Source organism: Pipistrellus kuhlii, unplaced genomic scaffold, assembly GCF_014108245.1.
Source record: "Pipistrellus kuhlii isolate mPipKuh1 unplaced genomic scaffold, mPipKuh1.p scaffold_m20_p_6, whole genome shotgun sequence".
Classification (NCBI taxonomy): domain Eukaryota; kingdom Metazoa; phylum Chordata; class Mammalia; order Chiroptera; family Vespertilionidae; genus Pipistrellus; species Pipistrellus kuhlii.
Window position 1 is genome coordinate 35,555,236 of NW_023425562.1, and position 21,186 is coordinate 35,576,421.

Genomic DNA, 21,186 nt, shown 5'->3' on the forward strand with positions numbered 1-21,186 from the left:
TAATACTCATGTACCAAAAATGCTTATGTTAGGATCTATAAAGACTCCTACAGAAGAGTAAGAAAAGGACTCACAGTCCAGTAGGAAAATGGGCAACAGATACAGGCAGGCAGTGCTCAGACCAAGGCCCAGGCAGCCAATGACATGGGAAGGAAACCTGACCCCACTGGCGGTCAGGAGGTGCAAATAGGAGCACCACTCAGATGTTAATGCTTTTCAAACAACCAACAACACCAGTGTGGATAAGGTCACAGAGGAAGTTTAATTCATTTATACCATTGGGAAGAGTGAACACTGAGATGATATAAATGGCTATAAACGTATCACATGACCCAGCATTCCCCTGCTGGATACACAGGTGACAGAAGTATGTGCCTGCCTGTTCGACATTATACAGAGCAGACAACATATAACAGCAAGAAGCTGGCAAGGACCCAGAGACCTGTCCATTGTAGAGTGACTGACTCACACAAGTGAGGTTGATCCACTCAATGGATCAGTGCACAGACATGAAAATGAACAAAGTACCATGACTCGCAACAACATGAACAAAGTCACACATGCAGACTACTGCACAAAACAAGCCAAATGTTAAAAAATACGTATCACCTAAGTGTATCTGTGTGAACTTCCTGATCCGCTATGGAGACAGTGGCTTCCTGCAGGTGGGTGGTCAGGGAAGGTTGTGAGGAGCTGGGAAAGCTGTGTTCTGACCAGGCAAGATCCCGAGTTGTGCTCACTTTGTGATGACTGGCTGTGCTGTGCACTTTGTATAAGGGTGCAAAGTCAGCAAAACATTTTAAAAATTAAAAAAACGTTATTATTCTTGTTCTTAAGCAAAATTCAAGAACTGATCAAAAGCTCCCTAGTTGAATAGAAGCATGACTTATACTGCTCTGTGGCTCCACATACAGTATTAGCAACATGTTACGAGGAGGAAGATTATTCTAGAAGAAAATTAAGTACATATAAAACCGGATAAGAAGTCTTAAAAGCTGCTCAATAAAGGGCATTTCTGAAACTTCAGAAATGAGAAGCTAATTAAATAATATACACGACAACCTATGATAAAAAATGTTTATAGATGTTACACTGAGGAAATCCTACACATTTTCATTTGTGTCAGCTGAGGGCATCACTTGCACTGTGTAAGTCCATAGGAGAGACCAGTGATGTAGCAGGTAAAAGCTCCTATGAGCCATTCCACTGGGAGAGGTCAAGTACCTGAAAAACACCTGCAGTGGCAGACAAATGACACAAAGAAAAAGGTCTGGCAGCAGTTGTCTGAATGCAGCACACCCCTCACTGTTTCTGTTGAGTGTCTTCTGAGAGGGGGACTGAGAACAAAGCAAAAGTTGAATTTCATTCTCTAAATTTCTAAATTACTGGGATGTGCTAAACCCAGACGTTGTTCCTTTCATTTAGGATCCTGAAGACTCTTGCTGACCGTTTAACCCAGCCCTACCCCAAGTCTAATCAAAATCTTCCCTGCTCTTGTCTGGCACTCTCTCTCACCTACTGGGTTCAAGACCAACTATCTAAACCTCTTTCCCACCAGCCCTTCACTACCCCCTGTACTCCTCTTCTCCCGCCATCATCTGTGTCTTCACTGTGTTGAACCACAAGCAGGAAATCCATTTTCATCCAACAGGTGAAAGAGTATCACCTCAGCACCCAGGTTCTTCTCCGAAGAAGCGAAGGATGAACTTATACTCAATCCATCAGTATGAAACGTAACTATGTGGAAGCTGATATCAAAAGTTTAGAAACAGAAAAACCACTCTGCATTAATAACTCAACCTGCATACAACAATCAGACTAACCAGAATGTTAGACAGACAGTGAAGAGAAGCAGGCAGGGCCAAGAGCAGAGGTGACAACAGGATGGCCAACAAACCCGCCACTGGATCCTAAAAATCTACTACTATAGCATTAACAAAATTACAAAATGCACACTCTACACTTCATGAACTTCTATGCTCATTTTAAGGGAGAAAATAATTAAACTGCTCTATTTACTCTTAAAACTTAGACAGAAAATGTCTTCCCTGAGCAAAGGATGTCTCACTTATAAAATTGTGTGTGATCATGAGCCGATCTACCCTCAGTGTTCACTGGGAAACAACCTGTGTCTACAACCCTGCACATTATACACTCTTAAAATGATTCAAATGAGTATTAAATGAACCAGTGCAAATAATAGGGATACTTCAAAATGTCCAAGAACCCATTTTTTTAAAATTAGCAACCATAAATTATTTTTTAAATTGTTAGGATTCTTTACCCCCAAAGCCGTAGTTTCAGAGTATATCTCAAATAAGGATTGATTAATAATTAAAAAACTGTGAGGAAAGTCTGCAATTTGATTTTCTTCTTAAATCTGGAATATATTCCACAGCAGCCTGAGTTGACTACACCCCCACCCTCTTGAACTGAGGCCGCTGCAATGCCTTCACATTTATCCAGAGCTAGGACAAATGCATCATCTGAGAGTGAAATTAAACCTTGGGAGCAGTCATTTTTCTTTATATTGTTTGGAATTAAAAACGTATTAAATTGATCCATTATGAAAATTCTGTTCTCTATATTATGTGTTTCAGACCATGTCTATATCTTAAGGCTATGAAACAATTTTTGTAATTGTAATAAAAAAACAAATTATTGACTTTAACTTAAGAAAATTGTTGCTTGAATGACTAAATACCCAACCCAAACAAAATAAATCCTTCTCTAAATTGTTGCGTAGAGAAGTTGCTCATTTCCACAGGTTAATGAACTTTATGTGGAAATGTTACATTTGTCTTTTTCTAGCTCTGATTTTTATGTGTGTATTTGGTGATGGAGGGAGTGCCCACAATACAGCTGGGCAATTCCATGCTTCCAGGTAACAGCATCAGTGATCAACATTACTGCAGTGAAGAAGAACACTTTTGATTTCACATCAGTGCCAACAACAGCATTCACTGAAGTCTAGCTGTGCAGCTTAGAAGATATGATTTGAGTTCTGGGTCTAGCTTCCTAAATCTGTTCATTAGCTCTGAAGTCACTTAATTTGGAACATTAAAAAAAACACAACAATATCTTTATTGCCAGCAGAATAAGTCACACCTAAGATAAATCATTACTTACTATGGATTTGGTATGTGCAAATGTAAGGGAAGAGAAAGACGACAGTATGTCTGTGAGAAACGCCCCTGTTGATTATAATCTCTTTGGTGTCAGTGTTTACTTCTGCTCCCTGAGCAGCAGAGGAGGCAACAGGCACTGACATGCAGACAGGTTCACTGTGATTATGAGGCAGACTGAGAGGACGGAGACACAGGGTCACTGGAAGGAGATGGTGTTCCCATGTGGAACTTGCATCTGTCCAGAGCTTTCTGGAAAGACAAGGGTCCCTTGGCAAGCTCACCTGCTATGCTGACACAGTCATCTGAGACCACAGATGTGCAAAAAATGAAACACACTGCTTGCAGGTAGAATGTTATGCTCTGCACTCGAGAAGATTCAGAGCTCTTTTGGTCATACTTTCTCCTAAATCAGTTAAAGACAAATACTCATCTCAAGGCTCTTTCAGGGTGCTGATTTACACAGCTAATGTGTCTTTCATTGGTCTCTCAATGACTGATTCATCTGTTCACTAAATCAGCATTTACTGCACATATAATGTGTTTGCCTTAACACTATAAGCTTTGGATGAAATCTACAAAATGAACAAACCCATGGCTTTAGTCCTCAAGAAGTGAAATAAAAATAAAATCATGAGAGAATAATTTGTTGAATGTGTCCACATCTTTCTATCTAAACACATTACACACATATGTGCCTGAGCATAGAGGTCCAGGCATCAAAGAGGACACAGCCTAGGTGGAGAAAAGGGGATAGTGGAGCCAAGCCCACTGAGGAAGGAAACAGGCCAGGATGGTCTGGCCCAGATGCTGGAGCTCAGGAGGAAGGAGGTGCAGGCTGGTACATGCAGGGATTGGTTGAGTAAAGACATTAAGGGTAATGGTAATCATGTTTCTCACTGTCAGGGAAGAGAATTACAACAACACGGAAATACTACAAGACTAAAAGAAATGCCATGGATGTGAATTGGAAGTGAAAGTGTGTCTGAACTCATGGTGTCCAATACACATAAATATAAAAATAAACAGACCTAAAAGTTGTATGCATACCCATCCAACCAATCACCCACTCATCCATCCATTCCTTCAACTCACTGGCCCCTCTGTCTGTCTGTCCATCTATCTATCTATCCACATCCACCCACCCTCTCACACACTCATCCATTCTTTCCATTCATTCTCCCACCTATCTATTCATCCATCCACCTATTCATCCATCCACCTACCCATCCAGTCACCCAATTCATTCAACCACCCAACTCATCCATCCATCCATCCATCCACCCACCCACCCACCCATTCATCTATTCCCTCAGTCTGTCTACTGTCTGGCTTGGGAACATACCTGAACATCAATGAGCACACCCAACTCCCAGATCCTGACTTTTAAATACCATACTCTGCTTATTAAAGAAATGCAGGGTTGATCCCAGGGCTGGGGTAAAAAATTACAAGATAAATCTAGAACATCTTGTTGTGACAGAAAGAGCAAAAAATATTTTTAAATGATGGGTTTACAATAATGGGACATAACTTCCAGGTTGAAGGGACTCCCATAGGCCAAAGAAGGGCCAATACAAGCATCAATCAAACATCGTAACATAATAACCCTGTGAACAAACAGAAAACCTCAAGTCAAACTCATGTGATGCAGTTGAAAGATTTGCAAAAGGTAATTATTGGCTGACAATGCTAATTACATGGGGAAAGCAAGCTACCAAATCTCATGTTAAATTTATCATATACATGTTTTAATGCAGTTTTAAAAAAGTTTGGTCGAGTTGCTATTCTAATGTCAATAAATCAAATATAAGAAAATACACCCTGAATATATTTTAGACTAGTGACCTGGTACACGGATTTGTGCACATTGAAAGGAAATTAATTAGAAGGTGGCCAGCAGGGTGGGACTAGGTGAGACGGGCTGGACATGCCCTGAAGCCAACCTCCCATGGTCCTTTCCCAGCGTCTAGGGCACATGTGTCAAACACAAGGCCCGCGGGCCAAATCCGTCCCACCAGGCCTTGCAATGTGGCCCGCACCGCGCTGTCATCACTGCACTCCGCTGCGTTTCCATCACAATGACAGTTTATGACTGTTCAGTAAACCATTTGGCCCCAATTTAGGCTGGATTTTAGATTTTGGCCCCTTCTCTGATTGAGTTCGACACCCCTAGTCTAGGGAGTGAGTGGGGTCCCTCTAGCAGGTGGGGTTCCTAGGCCTGGCCTGCAGAGATTGGGCTGAAACCGGCTCTCCAACATCCCCCAGGGGTCCCAAAGTGTGAGAGCGCATTCTGCAGAGTTGCTGTCGTACAGGGCATGAAATGCAAACACAAGTGTGCAGTAAACCAGACTCGGGGCCCAACAGTGCCCCAGCAACAACATAACCCGTGGCTGAAGGTGGAATAGGGTTCCTTCCTCTCTGGTTTCAGGGTGCATCACTGGAGAACTGTCACTGCCAACTCACTGCAGCTCGGCAGCTCCTGTGTTGATTGTCTGCCCCCTAGTGGTCAGCGTACATCATAGTGACCAGTCAGATGGTAGGAGGGACACTTAGCATATTAGCCTTTTAAATATATACACTAGAGGCCAAGGCATGGGGGGGTGGGGGGGGGGTGCGCGGGGGAAGAGGGGGAAGGTTCCTCAGCCCAGCCTGCACTCTCTCCAATATGGACCCCTTGGGGGATGCTGGACTGCTGGTTTAGGCCCGATCCTGCAGTTGGACATCCCTCTCACAATCTGGGACCACTGGCTCCTAACTGCTCGCCTGCCTGCCTGATGGCCCCTAACTAGCTCTGCCTGACGGCATGAATGCCCCCAGTTACCCTCCCCTGCCCGCCTGATCCCCTTAGCTGCTTTTCCCTGATGCCCTGATCGCCCCCAATTGCCCTCCCCTGCTGACCTGATCCCCTTAATTGCTCTCCCCTGATGGCGTGATTGTCCCCAATTGCTCTCCCCTGCCAGCCCGATCACCCCTAACCGTTTCTGCCTCGGCCCCGACACCACGGCTTTGTACAGAAGGTCTCTGGAAGGTCTCTTGATCTAATTAGCGTATTACTCTTTTATTAGTATAGATAGATATAAGAAAAGATTATTAAGTTGAAACTAGATGTGTTAAGATTGGTTTCTGATGAATTTTTAAAAAATATCGCTTAGAAAAAAGTAACTATAGAGATAGGTTAAAAAACATGAACTGCTCCTTAAGGAAAATAATTTAATCATTCAGTAATGTGGCAGGCACTGTTAGAGGCTTGAGATAACATGGCAACCAAGGAGAAAATGCCCGAGTCATGGGGTCTGCTGCAGGAGGTTGGCTCTTGAGCCATGTGTCACTGTGGCCATGATCCTGGCAGCAAGCTGGGGCTCCCTATCCCCTTTGGTCCCCCTCTTCACTGGTGTCCTCTCCAGGCCATAGCTCTAAGGAGAAGCATCCACACAGCCTGCCAGGTGCTGCGTAGTAGGTGCCTGGCCTCTTCTCTGAGGAGGAGGAACCACAGAGGGCCCTCCAGAACTCTGCTGTAGCAGCCCTTCCCAGGTGGGGCATGGGAAGAAAACCAGAGGCCACAGCTGACCTTTGCTTAGAGTTTTCCCCAGTGTCGTCTGCCTGAGCCTACACCATGCAAAGGCTGGGTTGTGATGCCTGCTGACCAGAAAGGGTCCAATGTGCATAAAGGAACAACATCCACACTACACAGGCCCGCCTGCCTGCGGCTCACAATGCCTGGGAGAGTGAATCTATGCTGAGAATTTCAAAACAACAGTGCACTACCTTCCTTTTCTGTCTTCACTCACAACAAAATTACCCATCCCTGTGCCTACTTTCATTTCAGTTCCACAGAGAAGCTTTGAAACTGGTCTTTCTCTACTCTCAATCTTATAAAATACTCAGATCATGATTCTTACTCATTTATCCAAAAAGGCTTTAATCAGGAATGCTTCAAAATAATCTGTTAATAGTAAATACTCAGTTTTGTGAGCTTATAAATTAAGATTAAAATGTCATGATAAATAAATTATCACAGGTTCCACAAATTTCTAACAATTTTTATGGCCTCATGGTAAAGAACATAGGGTTCCAAAAAAACAAAAACCATTATTGAAACACTTATTTGATTCTTGAATAAATTATGCTTGGCTGTTAAGACTTTGGGTTATAGAGAATTTAGCTGTATTGAACAGAGTTGATGAAATGCTACCAAATAGTTCTTATTTACTACACAAGAAACGATTAGTAAGCCCTTCTCATTCAGAAATTTATATAAACTTTTCAGTAAAATACAAGGTACTGACTTTAAATAATAATAAACATGATTGTTTTTCCTACGTAGAACCCCTGCTTTGTAATGAAATTCATACTTAAGAGGCCTTCAGAGACTGACTCCATTTTCCAGTTTGGATATTGGCTATTCCCTCTGACAAGCATTATGTTCCCGAAGTCAGGACTGCCTTCGCAACACTTAGCATATTTTTTCTCTTTACTGCTTTCCTGAAATGATCAGTTTAGTTCTACACAATGCTGATAAACACAATTCTGAACTGTGAGCAGCAGTGGCACACACATGTGGCTATGGGAGTGCTGTGAACTGGGTGTGTCATCACTGAGAGCCACCCTGTCCTGTCACATGCTCCTGAGTCTCCTTAGTGCAGGTCTGCTTCTCTGTATAGTTCATCTTCTCTTAGTGAGGCTTGAAACACTAGGATTTGTTATACAAATAACAGTTATCAAAGCAAGCATTCCAAAAGCCCTTTTATCTATGTGGACTGCCTACAACACTACATTCTACAACATACAGTTCTTTGAGGAAGTACATGATCACATCTTTAAACCAGTATGTAAATCTGAAACTATTTTATTATTCAAGAAGGCAACTATTAAAAAAAATTAAGGGTGCTGTGCCTGCATGCAACCACAAGGAAAGAGAAAAATAAGTTATCCCATTGTAATATTTTAATGTAAATCAACAGAACTTTAAAATATTAATTGTCCTTTTTAAAAATAAGAAGCTATTCTCCAAAACAGCCTTGATAATTTAACTTGCAAAGTCCACCATAGCTGATTCTATTGTGCTCTATTATCCGAAATGCCTCTGCAACAATCCAAGGAGCATAGTGCTTTAATTCCCATAATGGCACATATCACCTGTCTGTCTGTCAGTGAGACGTCTGAAAGCATCTTTTTATTAGGAACACAAATCAATATGCCCAAGGGATGACAAAAGCCACTTGAAGCAATTTGTATTATCATTTCATCCTGACTTTCTTGCTAGGAGCAACTTATTCTTATGAATGGCGTGAAAATGGCAACCTGTCACAATTGATTTTTCTTAACCTTCTGTAAGAAATTTTTTCCTCTTAAATGTAATCAAGTGTCATCTTATTAAATATATCTCAAGCTCAGTTTTATAAAGCAATCCATCAAGTTGCACTCCTTATAATTTAAACGTTCACCAAATATTATCATAAAAGTAATTGCTTAGTAATAAAGACTTTTGATTTGTTCAAAGTTTTAAAACATCTTCAAGCTTGTATGGACTCATCTCCCTGCTTTCTGTCTGTATTGGTGACAGAGGAGGAAAAACATTCTCACCCTGGAAAGGAGCTCTAAGAACTTTTTATTACAGAGTGTTCCTCCATCTAGCAACACTATAGAATTTATTCTTAATCCCCACGTCTGGATAAAACATGCTGCATTTAAAGGAAGTACTTTAATAAACTTATGCAATAAGCATAAAGCTATGTTCTCATTAAATAAAATCATCAAATTAGATTTCAAGATCCAATTTCAAAGACCAATCCCAAGGGTAATTCAAGTGGACATGTATCAGTGTCACTAAAATGGTTATAGCTTAATGAACCCATGTATGAATTCTCTGTGCATCTTAGTTGCCATGACCTAAGGGGACAGTGACATCAGAACCCCCACACCCAATCACTGACTCAGCTGGGCTGTGTAGGTTGATGTGAAGCTATGTCAGCAGCCCAGGGCCATTCACCTAGGGCAGTGGTCAGCAAACTGCGGCTCACAAGTTTGCCAACCACTGACCAGGGCATGAGATGTGGCTGTGCGGGCTACGTCTTACAAAGTAAGATGATTAAGGCAGCACCTAGAGAAAGAATCTTCATTTCTATTTTTTTTAAATGCACACTTAGAATACAATAGTATGATATCTGTTAACACTAGGTTTTAGGTATATGAAGAATATTCCTTCTTTTAAAAAAGGAAGCTAGAGGAGAATGAATGAAGATAAAAAAGAGAATTAGCCAAAATAAGGCTTGGGACATCAGTCAAGTAGAATGATAAATTTAAAAAATGTGTTATGAAACAACCGACAATATTGGTTAAAAACCCAACATCCATATGGGAGAACAGTTTAAAACGTACAAATGCTCATCCTCAAGAAGCTCCCATGCCAGTGAGGAGTTGCACACACTCATGCCCCCATTAGCAAGAAAGGCTGATGACATTCCCAGTCAGAGACAGCATTCCTGGTCATAGCCTAGGAGAGTGGGTGATGGAAATGCTATGATGTCTACTATCCTAACCATAGGGCCTTCTGATGTCACTGATTCCACTGATCTGCAGGCATGCATGTTACCTCTAATCCCCTGACATGTCCACCCAACCACCTGCCACTTTAGATTAGCCACTACTTTGCTTCCACTTTGGGGCTCTTGAAAATCAGCCTCAGGAAACCACACATCTGCTACCAGCTTTGCTACAAACCGAAAATCCCTACACTAGTTGGGTCCGTGGATTGCTCAGAAATTCACAAGCCTCAACTGTGAGGCTATGGTCCTCTGTGCATCAGAAGTGGCCTCAAACCCTTACCATGTTCTGCATCAAGTTCATTACTTCAAATCCTGCGCATTAACTTCCCCCCCCTTAAATCAGCACTGCTTTTACTGCAGTGTTTTTTATCCTAGGAACTTCAAGCAATTTTCCAAATTTTCATGTCCTTCTTATATACACTAATTAATAATGAAAATAGCAAATAAATGAAACAGAGTGTGAGAGAGGAGGAAGGAAGGAGAGACTGACTGATGACTGTAAATATTTTATATATTATAAATCAAAGAAGCCATGTTTATATGGCAGCTACTCTCTATATAACAATATGTAACTTCCTTTTAAGTAACCTTATGTTTACATATTTAAGTTACTCCTCCTGAATATCCATAAGACTTATTCTTCTGTAGAATATTTTTAGTTCTTTAAAAACTAAGACACTCTCTTCTTTTATTGAAAGCATTCATAGTTGTATAGTATTCATTTTCTCACCAGAAACAAATAAAATCAATAAATAAAACCCTATTCATGTGGGACAGTTTTTGTCATTTTTAATCTCCACTGGGTCTCCAGTGCCGGGGCTACCCACTCCCCGCCCCAAGCCTGTTCAGTCTTCTCACTCTGATGCCAGTGCTCTGACATGCTCTCCAACCCCTCCACACACACACCCTGCCTAACACTGCTGACCTTGAAAGAGCACTCCCACCTGTCCTTATGAATTGCACACCAACAGATCTATGGCAATGACTGTCACTTCTACAATGTTTCCCACCTGCATCTCCCACGACCCTCTCTTCACTGACTCTGTCCCCCTTGTCTCCACAGCACCAGTGTGCTGCTGATGACTGGCCTCTGGAAATGCCTTCTTCTCCCACTGTCCTTCCTGGCTGCTCTCCTGCTCACCACCCTAACTCCTGGCATGGGAGATTCTATGAGATCCCTCTTTTTTTTTTTTCTTTTTTTTTTTTTACTAGAGACTCTAACCATGGAGCACGCAGTGTGTAGTCAGTTCTCAATTCTGTACGAAAGGTAGGGCCATATTGCCGAGTCCTTCAACTTACACGAGGCCACTGAATTGCTCTGGCTGAGGAAGCCGTGAGGTCAGCATGGACTCAGCCATTTCTTCTGACCTAGTTTCCAGAGGCACCGAGAGCCCATGATAAGCAGAGCAACATGTGCAGTGAGGAGAAGAAACCTGTGTTGTAGTAGCTACTATGGTTTCAGGGCAGCCCGTGGAACAGCTGGACAGAGACATGACTCTCACAAATTGGTATTCCCACCCCAAATGATGGCTGCCAATGGACTCCACCACAAAATCGGATCTGATCACATCGGTTACCTACACTCCATGCACATAGCTCTCAGAATTGAGGTTAGGAACAGTTTTGATTCCCTGAAGAAGTCCAGTGAAACCTAGGTAAATGATTTGATTTCCCTATTAAATGTTTACTTTTTATTCCTACTAGTGCTCTTTGAAGTCCAAAAGGTTGTTGGTTACTAAGCTATGTCAGAACAGTGAGCTGCAGACTGCAGATGATAATGTCGTATGAACAGTGATTAATAATCTGTCTTCCCTTCTCTAGTTAGGGACTTACATATCACATACTCTTTTCACCCAGCATATGTCAATGCTTCCCTGGATAAATTACATCTGTTACTTGCTGTCCATTGTAGCCTGTAACCTTTTCCTGAAATTTTCCTTTTAAATCTGACATTTAACACTTAGAAAGATTTAATGGCATATGCAAATTTAGAGACTTTATTTCTCTCCTAAAATTATTCCTCAATTTACACAAATGGTTCCATATGTAGTTGGAGCTCTGTGCATAGTGCCTCCAAGGAGAAACGAACATGGGCTGACAAGCCCCAGCCTCCTGCTCTACGATCTCCCTGCACTGCGACCAAAGCACAGCGGCTTGGCGGAGGGTGTGGTGCAGACTAGTGACCTAATGGAAAGAAGTCTCAGCATCATGAATGCATGTGTACATGTGTGCCCATGTTTGTGAGTGTGCGTGCATGCATGGGGAGCACTCTGCCTTGCCTTAGCTGTTACTGCCCCCACAACTTCCATTGGGGAGGGCACAAAACATGGACTGAGCACCAAGAAGGAGCCTGACACTGGAAGAGCACATTTGCTTTACATGTGAGGTTGTCAAGAGGCAAAGTGACGATTTAAATCTAATGTGGGAAACTCCAAAGGTGCCTTCCTAATATAAGGTACATACTGCTAACACCAGGGAAATCTAGAAGGGTCTTTTTTAAAAGTGAGTGGGAGAGAAAGAGAGTGTGGAGGAGTGAGTGCAGAGGGTCAGTGGACGGGGTTTTCCAGGGTTGGGTTGGTGGAGGGATGTGGGGAACTCAGAACTGCGCACAACTACTTAGTAAAGACTTCTTGACTGACATTGAGGGTTGGATTCAAAATCTATGGCATTCGTTAACACTTCACATTTCATTTCACAGGAAGATAATAATGATAGGTAACATTTATTGAGTAGTAAGACACAGAATTAAGCCACATGTCCAGAGTCAAAGAGCTGGTTAATGGCAATGCCCAGACTATAAGCCAGGCAGTCAACTGCCAGGGTTCAAGTTCTTACCTGAGGTCATACACTTAACTTTGGATGATACATGTTGAGTGGATAAATAACAATTTTAGAAATATATTAGTTTAGAAATAGAATCAAGCAATCTTTAAAACTAAAATCTAGTTTTTAACATATCTCTTCTAAAATGGCAATAATTTACATAAAACTAGTTTAAAAATATAACACTATGAAATTAAGTACTCTAAAAATAATGCAGATTCCTTTATTTTAAAAAGAATCATTAACATAAAAAGAAAGAGTGCCAATTGTAAAGTAGATTGAAGAGACATTAAGAGGCCTACAATTAACTGTCAAATTATGGGTAAATTGTATATCCAGTAATGAAAATTTAAGAGACATATAAAACTGATTAACCAAGAAAAGATACTTTTGGAAATTTTTCTGTATGTGCATGTTGTTACATAAATACAGAGAATTCTTATTCTAAATCACCAACCTTTTGGAAAGTAATTTTACGTTATGTATTAAGCTAAAATGAATGGGCTATTCAGAACTACATGTACTTTCTTACTGAAAGGAAAAAGCAAGTTCATTAAAGCAGTTGCTCCTTAATCTAGCCTACCTTATTTTTTGGATTGGATGTGTTCATTACACTTCGAGTCTCTTTTCCAGTATAAATGACAACACCTATTACAGTACCTGCAAAAACACGAAAGTGGTCCTTACAGAGATACTTTAAATGGTAAGCACAGAGATAATACTTTCTAATTAAATTATTTGATTGGAAGTATTATTACACCATTTAATTTTATATAAATGTATCCAACAGCACATTTGATTGGATTTGTTCAAGAACACCTAATCTTAACTTTTAAAATAAATTTTGAAAAATTCAAATGATTTCTTAAGCAACACAAATTTACCTAAAGATTACATTAGGTAATCTGAAAACAGAGTGACATTGTTCATTCATTATTGTCTACTAAGATGGTAACTCTAACACTGAAGTTAAATGAAGAGAGGCCACATTCTTAACTGGTCAAAGTCATCTTGTGACCTTTTAAAACCACGATAGTACCAACTGAACCAGTTTCTGTGAACAAGAGTCTAGGAGTATATTTCACTGTAAAGATTAAAGTCCTAATATTTTGGCACATATATAATTAATACAATAAGAGAAATGCAATAAAAATATTTGATATTCAATTTAGATATTATTAGTCTTTTTTATTCATCTCCTGAAAGTTTGGTTTTCTAGTTTTATGTCAAGAAAAAATGATAAATTTGTGTTCCATTAAACTTAAGACAAAAGAATCATAAAGTACCCCAGAACAACCTATATGCTGCAAAAGATGTACAGAGGCAGGCATCTCTGAAATGTCAAGTTGAAACCATGAATGTCTGTTTCTAGGACTGCAGCTGTGCATAATTTAAAATCCTAACTTTGAAAAATTTGAAGGTAAGAAATATGATTAAAGAAAGACAGTCAACAACCATTGTAGAATTTACTATGATAATTAAGCTCTGATGTCATATTAAGTGAAGGTGTGGTATTTAGTGTGTCATTAGGTAGGACACTCTGAGTAAGTGCAATCACAGAATCCTGGACATAAAGCACAATGACAAGTCACAAGACAAAGTGCTTCCTCCACAGGGTGTTCAGGAAGAGAGCGCTAGAGTACTGCTAAGTAGTGCAATATGTAGAGGGGACACATATTTTTCTGTTTTAGAATAAACACCCTCCCACACACATCTTTTAAAAAGGTGTGTCACTGGGGAAGCTGTGTTCTTAAAAGCAGAGTAAACTCCAAACCGCACAAATGCTATCTTTATATATTATTACTCTATAAACTTCTAAGATAGTCTGTCTGTTAGCATATATATAAAAAAATATTAAATTAACAATGATATAATACTTTAAAACTTTCCTAATTTGCCAATTAAGTTTAACTTAATTAAAATATAAAAGTGTCACTAATGTAATGTAAGCATAAAAACAGAACAAGGAAAATTACAAAATTAATTTCTTTTTAATTAATTTATAAAAAAACAAGTCTCAGAAAAGGCTTGAAAGTTAATCAAGCTAAAAACCACTGTCCTAATGTGTAGGTAGGTGACTAGTGATATCGACTCCAGGCTGGTACTACACTTTAAAGTGTCTCAGATGAAGTCTATGAAATGACAAGACCAACAGGAAACACTGCATTCAGACAGACAAAGATTTAATTTTTACTAAAAATGAGTACTTGCTGGAGTTAGAATAATGCATTTTTTACTGAGTTTCCCATACATTTTAATTACTAAAATTACTAGTCAGAACAGCATATTTGAAATATCCTCCATTCTCTTTGACAACAGGAATATATTTATAGGCTAAAAGAAAGAGTAAACCTGTATACTTGGCAAATCAAAGAAAGATGGGAAAGGGGTTACCTGTTAATTTAAAAATGAGACGTGAGGGGGCAACAAGATATAATACATTTGTCAGACTTAAGGAGAGACTGCATATGAGAAAGACAAGATGTAGGGGAAAAACAAACAGACAAAGAAAGATCAAGCAACCAAAGTCTTACTTGATCCCAATCATATACCCAGAACCTGCTACACACAGTAAGAAAACTGAGGCCAGTATGGCAGCCTTGGTGACTGGCTACAATTTACAGATGCTTTCCTAGAGCCAGTCTCAACAAAATCTTACGTACAAGCTGCTCGAGCATCCCTGTGTGGGGGTGAGAGGGTGAGGATTAGGGGATATTGGGAGAAGCACCAAGCAGCAGTGGAGACATAGCGGTGACAGTGAGCCAGTGACCACTACACACCTGCCAGATATGCCCACATGCCCCAATGAACCCAATAAATCAGCCTAAGAAAATCTACACAAGAGATGAGGCAGGGACATACAGTGTCAGATGGGACCTGCACCAGATCTGGGCTCTGGCAATCGTGCACGTTTGGGGAAGACATCAGAGCAACACTTTTGCCCACTTTCTCCACCTACCTCTCATCCTCTACACTTGCCCATGAGACAAGTTTGAGAAGCACAACTCCCATTCCTGTTGTGGATGATGTGCCCCATGCTGCAGTGGGTTCTTTGATGTCCTCACTTCCCCTGTATGCTCAGCCAGAAGCTGGTTTGTGTCTGTCCCAGAGCTCCAGGCTGTCCCTCTGGGGCTGTCCTCATGGAGCAGCTTCTGCAGCTACCTTAATCCTAGAAGGAGTAACCTATTTCTAGAGCAGGAGCCCCACAAACAATGAATGATAAAGGGCCAGGTTTTATTTTTAAATTATTAATATGTTGTGAGGACTAGTTCTGTAAAATACCACAATAAAGTAACAAAAGAAACAATTATAAAAACAAGGAAATATACACTCCAATTTTTCTAACATTAAATTACTTCATCAGTTGTTATAAAAATTTCCAAATGTTTCCTCTCATTTTCTGTATTTATCACAATCACTGTCAGCTGTGGCCCTGGGCTGTCAGGCCTGTCTGACATTCACTGAACTGGAGTGTATGTTTAATAAAGTTTCCATGTTATGCCAGGCATCTTGAGAAACACTTGTTTGGAGCCACTCAAAAACACAAAGCATAATCTATTATGTGAGAATTAACTATAAAAATGGAGCTTATATCTTACCTGATGCGACAACTGTGCTTGCCCACAATGTATTTTCTATGCTGAGACTCTCATGAATGGGTGGATCACTGTCTTCCTGTTCAGGAAAAGATAAACAATACTAAATTACCAATATATGGATTACTCACACTTCAGATATCGAGAGCATTAAAAAGAATTGACCAGCAGCGAAAAGGCACTGCAAAATAAGATGGAAAAAAGGAACTGAGACAGTATTTTGAGATGGTGGAGCAGGAAGCACCAGGAATTTCTCCTCATTTGAACAACTACTACAGGGCAGAATCTGCCTGATAAAACTCCTTTAAGTAAAGGTTAATTATATTTTATATATTAAATAAAGGTTTGTTGATTTAACAGAAGACTTAACTCACCCTGGTAAATGTGCCTTCAAAGCTGTGAATATCCAGCTGTGGCTTCTGAGCATGGACATAAGCACTGATGGAAAACAGGTCCTGGAAGACAGAGCATCTAAATTAGTAACATTAAAATTAAACAAAGTTTCTTTAAAGTTTTCAGCTACCATTAATATTTTTCTATATTATTTACCAAAAGTGATGGTAGATTTTCTTATATTTTTGTGCCAACATTATGAATTAGGATGGACGATAACTAAAAAAAACCAATTTCTAAGCTCAAGGGGGGCTTGGCAGTTCTCTTGATTCTAACAAATCACTGCTACCTGATGACAGGTGTGTGTCCAAAGCACTTGGGAGATACTGGTAAGATTTTTTTTGGATGTCTGGTATTTTACTCAATCTCTATTTCATTTTGGTTCTCAAAGACACTGAGGATATGTTAGACTATTCCATAATTATTCTATCACACCTCTGATAACCAATATTCTCTGAATAACAATACTAGGACAACTTTTTTTTAATATTTCTAATTGGCTACCGAAAACTAGACAAATTCAATACAGAAGTTTAAAAATATTGGTCTTTTACTGAAGGGCTGAATTTGACTGGGATGTTGACATTGGTCCATAAACGTGAAGAGTAAGGAGTTCAAGCCTGTCCTTGTCTCATTCTCCTATTGGCGCTGCTGCCTATGGGTTGCACAGGACAGATAGTGCCCTGGCCTCGGCTTGCTCCTATCTGCATGTCCTCTGCGCCATCTCAGGAGGACCGGGATTCCTGTTCCATTTAATAGCACTGTGAGAGTTATCAGCAGATGTAAGGTAACCTGAAGATAACTGAAAAAGCTCAGGAGAATAAAAAAGAGACTTAAATTATAGGAAAATTCTGTAATAGGACTACAGGTTTGACAGAACAATCTAGTGACTATTAAAAAGATTAATGAAAAGAAAACTAACCACTCAAGCTGCACAACCAGGTCAAAGCTGCTTGGGGGACAGACAACTCTGCAGCTCTCCAGCTGAGCTCTGATTTCTGAATGGGGGTCGGGGTGGGAGAGGGAGTGGGGAGAGAGTGGGAGAGGAAGCAGCATTCTGGTCTGCCCTGAGTGGCACCAGTGCCATGCCCTCAACACTCCAATGTGCTGGACACAGACTGTGCTCCCATCTAGACAGCTCTGGAACTCTCCTTGGTGTGAGGCTGATGCCATATCTGAGTTAGAGCTCTCAGGGCACAGCCTGGAAGTCTCATCACTTGGAACCCTGGACCTACAGACCTCAGATCCCCGTACTGAACTCTCACTGTCTACCAGGAATGTTTTGACCATGACTGGAGCAATGCCAAACTGAGTGCAGGAATGGCCTTATGGAGACACCTGGGACCTGGGACTAGTGCAGAATTTGAATCCCTGGGAGGGACATAAACCATGAAAACTGGATGCTGGCTGGGCTCTCTGAGCTGACCATGACCAAGGGCTTGGGCCCTGATGGGGCCATCTGAAATTGAGCCACTGTTGCACGAACATGTGACCCCTGCTCACAGCTGCAAGTGGGAGGCCCACCTTTCAAGGTGTCACCGCTGTCACCTGTGGCTGGCACTCCAGCTCAACTGCAGCTTGAAGCAGTTGATCATGAGCCTAACCTGCTTCCCTCACTTTCCTTCTGTTCACAGGCCTTAGTAAGGCAGCTTTATTACCGAATGCTGCTGTTCCAGAGAGGGAAAGATCTGTTCTGGGCCACTCCCAAGGTTAATGGAGGAGATGACTGATAAGACAGGGAGTTAGGATTGCTGTCTAATACCCAAAGATGCTGCCAGAGAATACTGGGCAGGGCACAGGAAGGAGGTCATCCCTAGTCTGGCAGAAATGTCCGCATGCTCTCCCCTGCTGCCTGAGGGAGCTTCTCCCGAGTTTAGAAACTGAAATTCAAAGGGACAGCTGGGCTTTCTCAGGTGGGTGCCATTTCAACTGGCTGCTTCCAGGACCCATACAGGACACACCTGAGACCAATAGGGCAGGCTGGTCTCACCCAGCTGGGCAAGGACCTAGATATAACAATATACTTTTCCTGTAAAGATGTCTTGGCCAGTGTCTGAAAATGTGAATTTCAAGAGGGTTCCCAGCATTCCCAGAGAAGAAAGGCTCACTGGGCCTAAACTGTTTATTCCAGCAACATGTTTCCGGAATACCTGCTTTTCTTCTGGGCAAGCTGAGGTGCCAAGGGGCACCCTTCCCCTCGCAGGCAGAACTTCATATGCGTCCTCACTACCTGCTGCTGACAGGACTCAGTGTGTCCACTGGGAACAGCAACCAAAACCACACTCCAGCCTCTGTTCTGGGAGCTGCAGAACAATTCTTCTCCAGCTCCATGCCATGTTCTTATTTCCATGATCATGTCCTTCAATGAGGTCTCATCTCCACTTGATCCTTCTTTGTGGCTTCTTTCAGACTGCAGTGTCCTCTGGGATTTCTCAGAACACACCAGAGATTTGCATGATGCTTTCCTACTCCTGGAATGGTTTTGCAAGGCTTGTGGCCTTTCCATTCCCGCTACTTTTAAACATGTATTCAGGGTCCCTGTGGCTAGGGAGGCAGAACATGGAGGGCTCCCTGCTGTGTGCACAGCCTCCCGTCAGGGCTGCTCTGTGAGCAGGAGCCTGGCTGCTGGCTGTATGTCATCACTTGCAGAAAACAGGCAATGGCCTAAAAATGATATGGCCTCCTCAGGAGCCATGTACTAGTTTTCTGTTTACATTTCATTTCCTCCTTTAACCTAAGTGAGAGAGATATACACATTTTTCAAGTTGCTTAGAGTTCCTGAGAACAACTGTGAAATAACTGATTATAGTACAGATGGTAATCCTGACAAGATTCTAAGGGGGGCATCTGTTCTGAGGACCCTAATGACTGGAGTCTCAATACCTCACCCACTGAGGTGAGAAGTGTGATGGCAAATGAGGGGCAGTGAGATGAAGATCACTGTCCACCACTCTGCCATGGCCTTTAAAGGCAGAACTTCAAGCTTAAGATGGGTGCATGGCCTCTATAAAGAACACAGACAGCTAGTTCTCACCAAGTAGCTCATTCTAGTGGTGAGATGTGATGAAAAGTGCCAAGTTCCTGGGTGAGAATGCTCTCCCACGCACTTCCCCTCCTGCTGGCGAGCCGGCTGGGAGCAGACATTTGGAACAGTGGAAAAATCACAAACGGAGGACAGAGCTGTCTTCTCAGCCTGGGACCACTGACCTCTGGGATGTTGGTGAAGGAGAAAAACTTGTCTCTTGACTTAAGGTGGATCAATACAGGAAATAGAAACCATTCCTCAGAGAAGAACGAAATTGAATACATAAAATCAGAGGAGGAAAGAGGATCATGACTAACCTCCAAAAATTACTCACAGAATGTTACCAAAATGATTCTCCATGGAAAACACTGTTGCCACTATCAAGTTCAATACACAGCAACCCTGCTGCACAGAACCGCTGACAGAAAGCTAACGCATCCCGGTCCCTGACTTACAGTACACACTCTCTAGGAAAGATCTTCACACACCCTCCAGAAGACCTGGGAGCAGAGATGCTACACCAGCTGAAGGGAGAGTACAGCAGCTCAACACTGTGGGTCTGTGACTGCAGCAGAGACTATATATTAACTAATAAAAATTTATTTTCAAACTAATTAAGTCAAGCTAGTTTACACAAGAAGAAATGCATTGTATGGTAATTTTAGACTTATGAAAACACAACTAGAATCAAGCAGCCAATGATTCCTAGGATAAGGCCAGTTTGAGAATCATTCATCAGTTAAGTATTATACTGTCATAGTAATTTTCAAAAAAAAAATAAAACATTCATATAACAGATTATCTTTGGAGACATAGAAATAAAGAACAAGCTAGCTTTGACATGTGCATGAACATTTAGGGGAATGCATTTCATCTAGTATATTAGACATCAAATGACTGAATGATGGCACAATAATGAGAATGCCATTCGAAGCTTTTCATGATAATTTAAAAACCATTCTGAAGTTTTCAATCATGTAGGAAAGCCTCTGCTATTAGGTCAAGGGCAACATTTGTTCGCATTACTTAAAGGTCATTAAAATACACCCTTAATCATAACATGTGGTTCATTACAAATAAAATTGCCTTTCGTTCAATAAAACTCATTAAATGTAAATGGTATTGTTTACTGCTATATGGATCCTTTGAAATAAATCAGCAAGTCATGATTTATTGAAAATTACTATGACCTCATTGTTGTTAATAAATTTGCCTGGGGATCACAAAAGCTAGAAACATATTTCCCGAATGTCTAGGGTGCCTGGAATGTGTACCTCTTAGACAGGCGCCTGTGTAGTACCAAGACACGGAGCCAGCATTGCAAGAACTGCAGCACAGCTGTATTAAAGAGCTTGTCAAAATTTTAATTCTCTGATCACATTAGGTGCTCTGGGAATGCAACTAAATTAGAGAGGTTATTCTTGATGGTGTCCTCAGTTCATTAAGATCTGTAGGTTCACTTATTCCTGTGTCACAATGGACACAATGCTCAACTGATGATGTGACAAAGAGTGAAGAACACCAAATATTCCCGAAATCCATTACATTAGAAACAGAAAAGTCAAAATGAGTGACAGTTATGGGCAGCATAAGCTATTAAATGAAAGACCAAATTGCCTTGTCTGTATCCATAATAAAATTACAGCTTTCTTTTCTATGAATAAAGTTTCTATACA

At 41.1% G+C, this 21,186-nt stretch overlaps 1 protein-coding gene across 6 annotated transcripts in view; it reads right to left on the reverse strand.

Moving 5' to 3' along the window:
• ATP9B (ATPase phospholipid transporting 9B (putative)) overlaps positions 1-21,186 on the reverse strand; it is a 138,427-nt gene that overhangs the window by 60,599 nt on the left and 56,642 nt on the right. For 5 of the 6 annotated variants that reach the window (XM_036417788.2, XM_036417786.2, XM_036417790.2 and 2 more), the window contains 4 exons: positions 19,971-20,075; positions 16,467-16,547; positions 16,096-16,171; positions 13,080-13,156 (listed from right to left, as the gene is read on the reverse strand). In XM_036417788.2, the coding sequence (XP_036273681.1) occupies positions 13,080-13,156; positions 16,096-16,171; positions 16,467-16,547; positions 19,971-20,075 (339 nt within the window). The remainder of the gene's footprint in view (positions 1-13,079; positions 13,157-16,095; positions 16,172-16,466; positions 16,548-19,970; positions 20,076-21,186) is intronic. The other variant, XM_036417787.2, reaches the window with a different exon arrangement.